The 8,568-nt window shown below is 37.5% G+C and overlaps 3 protein-coding genes across 3 annotated transcripts in view; 1 reads left to right on the top strand and 2 right to left on the bottom strand.

Moving 5' to 3' along the window:
- LOC110267094 lies at positions 1,088-2,232 on the bottom strand. Its single transcript, XM_021112236.1, has 5 exons — positions 1,946-2,232; positions 1,772-1,858; positions 1,528-1,656; positions 1,303-1,437; positions 1,088-1,167 (listed from the first exon to the last, which is right to left on the bottom strand). The coding sequence occupies exons 1-4, from the start codon at positions 2,030-2,032 to the stop codon at positions 1,396-1,398; spliced, it is 345 nt and encodes a 114-aa protein (XP_020967895.1). The 5' UTR covers positions 2,033-2,232; the 3' UTR covers positions 1,088-1,167; positions 1,303-1,395.
- LOC110266936 lies at positions 2,099-3,495 on the bottom strand. The gene is made up of 5 exons (XM_021112015.1): positions 3,214-3,495; positions 2,891-2,977; positions 2,596-2,661; positions 2,417-2,512; positions 2,099-2,336 (listed from the first exon to the last, which is right to left on the bottom strand). The coding sequence occupies exons 1-5, from the start codon at positions 3,363-3,365 to the stop codon at positions 2,099-2,101; spliced, it is 639 nt and encodes a 212-aa protein (XP_020967674.1). The 5' UTR covers positions 3,366-3,495.
- LOC107619734 (steroid 5-alpha-reductase DET2-like) overlaps positions 7,394-8,568 on the top strand; it is a 2,553-nt gene continuing 1,378 nt past the window's right edge. The window contains exon 1 of the mRNA XM_016322027.2: positions 7,394-7,972. Coding sequence (XP_016177513.1) covers positions 7,643-7,972 — 330 coding nt within the window. The 5' untranslated portion in view covers positions 7,394-7,642. The remainder of the gene's footprint in view (positions 7,973-8,568) is intronic.

Below are 8,568 nucleotides of genomic sequence, written 5' to 3'. Positions count from 1 at the left end.
CCTTAGATATATACTGGAACGATGGAGCAAGAAGGTAAAGAGGCGACACACACACATCAAGAGCAGCCACGACGAGCCACTAATGGAGCCAAGAAGCAAGAGGTTCGACCAATTGGTTTTTCGTTCGCAAAATATTTGCGAATTTGCCTCCGAATCGGATGATCTGACTGCAATTCTGCACCGTGCGTACGATAACGTCATGACCGAGATGGAATCATTAAAAGCCAAAAGGAAGGGGACATCTTCTTTATCCCACGAAGACGCCAACTTGGAATCCGTTAACGAGCTTCAAAGCCCGCCAAGGATTCGAACAAGAGGACGTCCAAAAAATAGGCTAGGTTCAAAGCTGGAGAAACAGATCGCAAATGCCACAAAGAAGAAGAAGACAAAAGTTTTAAGCGAGGTAAAAGTAATGTTCTTTAAATTTGTGGCGATTGAGTTTATTTTTCTCGTTAATAGTTTAGCTAATGTGTGAGTGTTATATTCAGATAAACTTATTTGATGTTGCATCAGCGGTGCATTCAAATTCCAGCCAATATCAAGGACACGTTATGAATTATCATTTCAGGGTACCAGTAGCGGGGGATAACTCTTTGGGTGTATAGTTTTAAAGAATATGGGTGTAAAAGCACGGTTCTTTTGGGTGTATTTTTGTTCATTGACAATTTACATATAGATACATATATAGATTCATATAGAACAAAAGCTCTAAAAATTCGCAGGTTATGGGTGTATATTTGATTTGATGTTTTTCTTCATATTTTAATACATGTAATTCATACATTTTGAATACAGCACAGACAGTTTGGGTGTATATTTTATGCAATCTTGGGTGTATATTTTAAATATTTACAGCATTTGTTCAATTTACAAACTACCCAGCAGTTGGATTACGCAGTTTCTATATCAGCAAAATTTATCTGACAAAATGGACTCAATAATACAGAGGATGGCTTCGACAGCCTTATAGCACTACTCTCCCTAATTGCCCGATCTCTTTCTTTATTCATCTCACTGAATAGTATCCGGGAAGCATACTCCACTCTATAGTGGTCCACCTCCTCCTACAATTAAAAAGTATATTCTTGATTTAATTTTCTTCTCGTTCTCTCCTTTCTGCAGAGGTTCCCCGCCGGCATATGTTATCAATCTTGAAAATACATATCCCTTAAATAGCAAAACAAATCAGTAATACACCCGAATAAATGCACAAGATACACCCAACTGAATAGACAATATACACCCAACACAACTAACGAAATAGACCTAAATATTAAAATAAAGAAGACAGAGGCAACTTACAGTGAATTTATTAACCTGCTTTCTCTCATCGCTTGGAGCTTTTTTGTGTAGCGGGTCAAGTATATGACATTTTCGCTTTGTTGTATTTATCAGTCATAACCACCAATGCCCCAAGTGGCAAACAGGAGCAAAAATCTGAAGGATTCCCACATTTCAACAGTGCATTATTTTATTTGGCATATAAGTAAATAAGCGTACTAACAAATTTAGCAAACGAAAACTTACATATGGATGCGAAGTTAATTTTTTTCTATCTATGAAGGGAATGAAACTCGGGTAGACTTCCACCCTGAATTCCTTTTTCGTTTTCGGTGATATGAATTCCCCCTTTGGGTGATCTGAAAGTGCCATGCTCTGCAAGAATTGCGAAACAAGAAATGAAATACTAAACTTACACCCAATTGAACGTAAAAAATACACCCAAATCAATACAGAAAATACACCCAAAGTTCGTAGAAGTAACACTTACCACAATATCGGGGGGGAGACAGTATATTTGTTCTTGAAACCTCTTTTCATTTTTCTGGTTGAGGATGAGGCAGATGGCAGATACAATCTAGAAATATATGCCGAAATCAATTTTACATTAATAAGCATTGCAATTGACTTTGGTGTAAAAACATTAATGTTATTCTAATATTACCTGAGATTCTATATCACTTTTTGCCTGGAGGGATACAAGGTGCATTCTCATCAAAATGTATTCTCCTTGGCCAATCAGAGTACACATTTCCTCATACTCGTTAGTATTGCCATTTGCATCTTCCTTCAGTCTCGTCCCCCAGATGTAGCACTTTTATTTCATATCATCCGTAATCTGATATAATCCCCCAGGAGTTTGAAACTTTGCAGAACTTTCTCCCCCAGTCTCCCTCTGAATTTGTGGACTTTTGTTTTTTCCCTTCGCCGCACTGCTTGCTATTTTTTGGACCAAATCATCCAATTGTTCTATCAAATTTGCAGATTCAGGAGATTTTGCCCTTTCTGTCTCCTGCGTTAACGCTCCCTCCTGGCTTGAATAAGTCAAGCCAAGGCTGAATGATGGCACCACCCAAACTGTTAGCTAATATACACCCAAACTCTAAACAAATATACACTCAATACTATTTCTTACGTTTCTGTAGTCCCTTCAATCTGTAGCATAGGGGTTGGTTTAAAATCTGTCTCAGTGGTTGTTTGGGATGTCGGCACAAAAACCTGAATCGGGACTCTAAACAAAAAGAAAAATGAAAGGTTAACAACGCCTTTGAAAATAATAAGCTTATAAGGTTGAAATATTCTTGGAAAACTCACACTGCAAGCGCATCCGACGGTGTCTGTTCCCTCACAACCATCATATTCGAATCAGCCGGACTCAACCTAAAATACACCCAAAGAAATTCAAGAAATACACCCGAACAATTCAAAAAGAAGACAGGCTTTGTTTTTTTGAGAACTTACATACTTGCAGTTTTTGCTTTTTTTTCCTGCCTTTTTTTTCTTGAATAAAATAATAAAGGACTTTTTTTTCCAAAAAAAATATATACAGAATTAGAAGTAGAAGGGTAATAGAAGAACAAAAGTAACGGTTATTTGAAAGAGAAATTACATGCTCTGTGACTGCTGGTTTACACTACTCTGTTCTGTGCGCCCTTGAGAGGAAGGACCATCACTTCCCAAGTTCACAGCCGGTATTCTAAAATAGATCTCATGTTATTCAGACAAAATAAGATACAGGTATAAAATACACCCAAATGAATGCACAAGATACAACCAACCGAATGGACAATATACACCCAACACAACAAACTTAATATCCCAACTTATTAAACAACAAACACCCAACTTGATCCACAAAATACACCCAAATGGTTCCACAAAATACACCCAAATCATGATAACAAGATTTTATTAAATAATAAAGCTTCTTACGTTTCAGACGACACATAGCGACCTTCTGTCGATCGCAGGTCAGCTCGGTTCTCCCTGCGAAACAAGAAACAATTATTAGCAAACAAAACACACCAAAATCTGAAATACACAGCCCAGCAAGACATACCCCTCTGCAGCAGATTTATCAACATTTTCCCTTAGCCATTCATCTAGTTCGTCACGATGATAGACGGTAATATAGCTTACGAGGTACTGTACCCGTCAAAGTATTGATCTTCTTTAGGAGATGAATCCTCCACAACAACTTTTTTCTTTTTTGGTTGTGTTCTGGGTGGAAAAAAAGAGTACCAATCAGAAATAAAAAATTAATTTTATCACAGAATATTATGCAAAGAAGTGCTTACTTTTTTGGTGTTGTTTTTTTTTTTCTTTTTCTTCTCCTTCTCTGCAGGTGATGATTCTTCGCTCCTATAAGTTAATAATAGACACTTCAGTTAATACACGAAATCTTTATAATGAAGCCAAAAGAAAGGAGTAATAATTTCAGGACATTACTCATCACTTGGTTCAGATTCAGATTCTGAATCAGAATCTGACTCCTCTTGCCTCTGCTTTCTTTTTCTGGAGTTCATTCTGGAAGGCAAACAATCATTATTTAGAACATACTAAAAATACACCCAAATGAATTCACAAGATACACCCAACTGAATATACAATATACACCCAACGCAGCAAACGAACACACCCAGCTTAATAAACTACACACACCCAACGTGATCAACAAAATACACCCAACTCGAAAAAGAAATTACACCCAAGTATGGTACTTACTTTTTCTCCTTTTTGCTGGGGTGTTTTCTTCCTGAATCCTCTGAGTCTTCTTGAGTCTCAGACTCAGAGGTAGAAGTGTCACTGTCAGTAGCTGTTTCTGTCTCCGAAGACGATGTTGGACTCACCTTCCTTTTTTTGTTTTTTTTATTTCTTGTTTTTTTCTTTTTTTTCTTTTTTTTCTTTTTTTCTCTTGCTCTTGTCTCCGCCATCTTCACAATCCCCTAAAACATTAGATATTTTAGCTAGCAGCATTCAGGTAAATAAAATACAAGCAACATATTATGTTTACTTACCAAAATTTCCTCTCTTTCTGCAGTCATTCTTTCCACCAACTGCTCCTTAGTCCAGTTGGCAATCCAAGGCTTTGGTGGTCTTTCAACCCTCTTCTTGCCTTTGTTTTCTGAAAGATGAAAGTATATTATCATCAGGGCAAAGAGGCAGCCATCAATTGCCTTCTTCTTCTTCTCCTGGTAGTCTGTGATGCCCTTGATCATGAAGGTCAAAACATGCCCCCCCCCCAGTTTCTCTCCGATATGCCGTCCATCTTAAAAATTGGGGCCAGGTGCACGGGTGATATTTTGTTTATCGTCGTTGGCAAAAGGAACGCCATCTGTATGTAGAGGATGAATATCCTCTTGAACATCAGGCGTTCCTCTTCGTTGCCAACGCCGATTTCCATCATTTCATCGGTAAGACTTTTGAGGGTCTTACCCTGGAATCTTCTAAAAATTATTTTGTCATCATCAGAAAGTTTCTTATACTCAACTTTCTCAGGAAACAGATTTCCTACAAAAAGGAAAACAACAAAGTATCAAAGTCGGTTCAAATACACTCAAGCATCAACCTTAAATATACCCAAGCATCAACTTAATATACACCTATAATTTTGAGCTAGTTACCTGTTGCATTGATGCCAAGCGCATCACCTATTGTTTTTGGTGTTATTTGGAAAGAATCATATCCTGTCTTCAGTCTGTTCTCCCCAAGTTTGAAGTTGTTTGCCAGTTCTCTTAAGAGTTGGTGATCCACCCTTAGTGGTGGGATGTGCATCAACCCACCGAATCCGAGATCCCTCACAATTGCCTTCTTCTCCTCAGTCATGTTTCTGAACTTATCACTCAGGAGATGTGTGGCACACTTAAGGTCTTTTGTTTGGTTTTTTGCTGCCATTTTCTCTGAAACGAAAAATACAGCCAAAGACATCAGTAAGATACACCCATATATATGAGTCAGATACACCCATTAATAACAGTAAGATACACCCATAGATATGATTCAGATACACTCATTGATAACAGTGAGATACACCCATAGATATGATTCAGATAAATCAATATATATCAGTCAGGTATCACTCAAACATGCTTCAATATCAAATTAATTGAGATATCAGTAAGATACACGCATATATGAGTCAGATACACCCATTGATAATAGTAAGATACACCCATATGTAAGAATCAGATACACCCATTGATAACAGTGAGATACACCCATAGATATTATTCAGATACATCCATATATATCAGTCAGATATCAGTCAAACATGCTTCAATATCAAGCCACATTACAAGTTCAAGCAGTATACACCCCCCAATCTACGGAATAAACCCCCAAAAATCATTTACCAGAAGATCTAGAACAACAAGAATAACAGGATAACTTAGAACAACAACGTAGAAGAACAGTGTAACAAAGAAGCAAGAGTAACAGTAAACCCTAGAACAACGACGTAGATGGAAAGCAAAACGTAGTTTGTAATATGGAAAATATACAGGAATCTTAGTGAACTTACGTTGAGTATTGTTGCTTTGTTTTCTTTTCAGATTCTTGATGGAGAGTTTGATAGTGTTTTGACGGAGTTTTCGAACAATGAGTTGTATATTTTGAACTTTGATTTTCGCTCGAAAATGGAAGGGTTTCCTTGTTTTCGAAGCGTTTTGAGAAGTGGAAGAAGTGGAAGAGTTTCCCATCCGTAACCGTTTGTGTTGAGCGCGTGAAGTGACGCTCCATGTAATCTGTGTTGATGCACGTGACTTGTGTTTGGGCTGGACCAACTTGTAAGCTTGTATGTGTAGCCCAACCCTAGATAATTTTAAATTTCGAGGATCAAAATGAATAATCACTTGAATTTCAGAAACCAAAGTAAAAATTTAACCATAAAATATATATTCTGACTATGACAAAAATAACTTCTACTTTTATTATAGATAAAAATATCCTTAATTAAAATAAAAAATGTCAAAACTGCAAGTCCGTACAAAAAAAAAAAAAGTGGTTCGTTAACGTTTTATAACGACGTGGCAAACGAAATGGCCTATGTAGCCCGTTTTACATTTAATCCCCAATTTATAAAAAACTTTAAATTTTTAATTTAATTCTTTAATTTCAAACCCTAATCCTAATAGGAATAGGACTCTATTTTCCAAATTAATCACAACCTAGTCTTAAAATCACTCCTCTCAGCCTCCATCCCTCTACTTTTGCAGTGCCATGGCCACCGTTGCTACCGAAACTTCGTGTTTTTCTTTGTCCAATACTAAAAATTACTGCACAATAAGTCAACAACCAACAACCACTACAACACAACAACCATTAACAAGAAGTGAAAAGCACGTAAAAAGAAGAGAAGATCTTAGGATAAAGAAGAAAGAAGAACGCAATGGAGGACGCATGACTCAACAATGACGGCACCAGCAAGGAAGACCCCCTCCTTGTCTCGTTTCTCACTCTTCCCAGTGGACTCCCTCCGGCAAGCTCTCTCTTCCTTGGAACCCAATGATATGGCTGCAGTTCAATCGGCACCAGCGGCGGGAACAACCCAACCTCTCCTTCCTCTCTTCCGTCGCGTCTTCTTCACCTGAAGTCTCTCTCTCTCTCTCTCTAATTTTGTCTCTCTCATCCTTTTGCGTCGACCACGCCGGCGATCCTCAATCTCTTCGACACCACATCTTCCTCCTCTCCTTCTTTCTTCTTCGTTCCATTCTCTGCCACTTCTCCTTTTCTGTTCTTTTATTTTTTCTCTGTTTCAATGTGTTATGTGAATTAGTGCTTATAAAAGAGAGAAAATGTGAGTTAGAAGAGAGATGTCTAGAGTTTGTCTTGTAGCAAATTCGTTTGTTACGTTATTTACTTTTGTTAATAAAAAAACTATTTTTTTGTATAGATGAACAGTTTTGACATGTTTTTAAATTATTTAAAGATATTTTTATTAATAACAAAAATAAAAATTATTTTTATCATTGATTAGCCCTATATGCGCCGTACCGACGAGTGAACTAATCATGAACCCAACCCAGTTTCGTTAGATGGCTTAAGAATTTCTCCTTGTCTTTATAAACACACGTATATTGCAAACATGTGAAGCAACTAAAGCAAGACCACATAGTTATGCTTATGCATATAAATGCCTCATAGATAATCGATCCACCAAATTAGTTAGAACCACCATAACATTGGACACTTTCAACTTTTCAAGTATATGCAAGCGAGCGACTAAAAGAAGGCCACGTAGATTTGTTCTCTCCATGTCTTTTGAACAAATAAAAAACTATATACGAAAAGAAACATGCTGCATACACATAAAAGCCTCAACCAGACATGGGGCATGAAGAATAAGTAGACTCTAGCTAGCATCATGGTAATGTCTGCGCTACTGAAGTTCCTCTTCCCACCGCCGCCGTCTCTGGTGGTTTCAGCCTTGTCCGTGGTGAACCTGGTGTCGCTGACGAGCGGAGGGTTCTCGGAGATGAGAGGGAAGCATATGAAGTATTCCAAATTCTGGAATGCCACCACCGCCAACTCTGCTAAACAGATCAAGCTGTCAAGCAGAGCTGCGATGCTGATGCTCTACACTCCCGCTTTTCTTGCCGGTGTCGCTTCGTTCTTCATCTTCCCTAACGAGGGGCTCAGATCTACGCTCCTCCAATCTGCTCTCACCCTCCATTTCTTCAAGAGAGACTTAGAGGTAGTAAATTAATAACTAATATTAATTCTTTAAAGGATAAATTCCCATTTTTATAAATGTTCAAAACGGCCGCAAATCTATTCAGAAAAACAAAACTTTTTGAAACTAATAACTAGTGGCAATAACTTCACTGAATTTTTTTGTTCGTATCATATTATCTTCAATAGTAAGTCCTGATAGCGTTGCTTAAAACGAGGAACGGAAAACAAAAGAGAAAATGGAAAAAGAGAAGGATAAAGCATATTGTACCTGAAGAGTGTTTGAATTTTGAATTCCCTTTAACATGGAGGCTACATTCTTAGAGGGAAATTGTTATAGCTTCATGCATGTCATTGTGGGGAGAGAGGAGGCATTGTCAGAGAGAAGGGAGATCTTCTCGGGGAGAGTGAGGATGGTGGCTCTGGCGGCAATAGTAGAGGAGGGATGCATGGTGGACTGGTGGGAGGATTGAGGATTGAGGTGGAATAAGATTAGAATTGGGGTTACTTTAGATTAGAGAGTAATTTAAGATTTTTCAATAATTTTTTAGGATTTAAATAATTTTATCAAAATTTTGTTCAATATATATAAATTTTATTTTTTTTTTTTTCAGTAGA

Source organism: Arachis ipaensis, chromosome B09, assembly GCF_000816755.2.
Source record: "Arachis ipaensis cultivar K30076 chromosome B09, Araip1.1, whole genome shotgun sequence".
Classification (NCBI taxonomy): domain Eukaryota; kingdom Viridiplantae; phylum Streptophyta; class Magnoliopsida; order Fabales; family Fabaceae; genus Arachis; species Arachis ipaensis.
Note: the sequence above shows the minus strand (reverse complement) of the source record. Positions and strands in the feature narration are given on the sequence as shown.

Excerpts from the sequence above, each read along its gene's own strand:
- LOC110267094 (XM_021112236.1), bottom strand. The coding sequence starts at position 2,032 with ATGTGTACTCTGATTGGCCAAGGAGAATACATTTTGATGAGAATGCAC. Across the intron at positions 1,859-1,945 it reads AAAGTGATATAGAATCTCAG|ATTGTATCTGCCATCTGCCT; the intron begins GTAATATTAGAA and ends ATATATTTCTAG. Across the intron at positions 1,657-1,771 it reads GTCTCCCCCCCGATATTGTG|AGCATGGCACTTTCAGATCA; the intron begins GTAAGTGTTACT and ends CAATTCTTGCAG.
- LOC110266936 (XM_021112015.1), bottom strand. The coding sequence starts at position 3,365 with ATGTTGATAAATCTGCTGCAGAGGGGTATGTCTTGCTGGGCTGTGTAT. Across the intron at positions 2,978-3,213 it reads CGCTATGTGTCGTCTGAAAC|AATACCGGCTGTGAACTTGG; the intron begins GTAAGAAGCTTT and ends GATCTATTTTAG. Across the intron at positions 2,662-2,890 it reads AACCAGCAGTCACAGAGCAT|GTTGAGTCCGGCTGATTCGA; the intron begins GTAATTTCTCTT and ends GGTGTATTTTAG.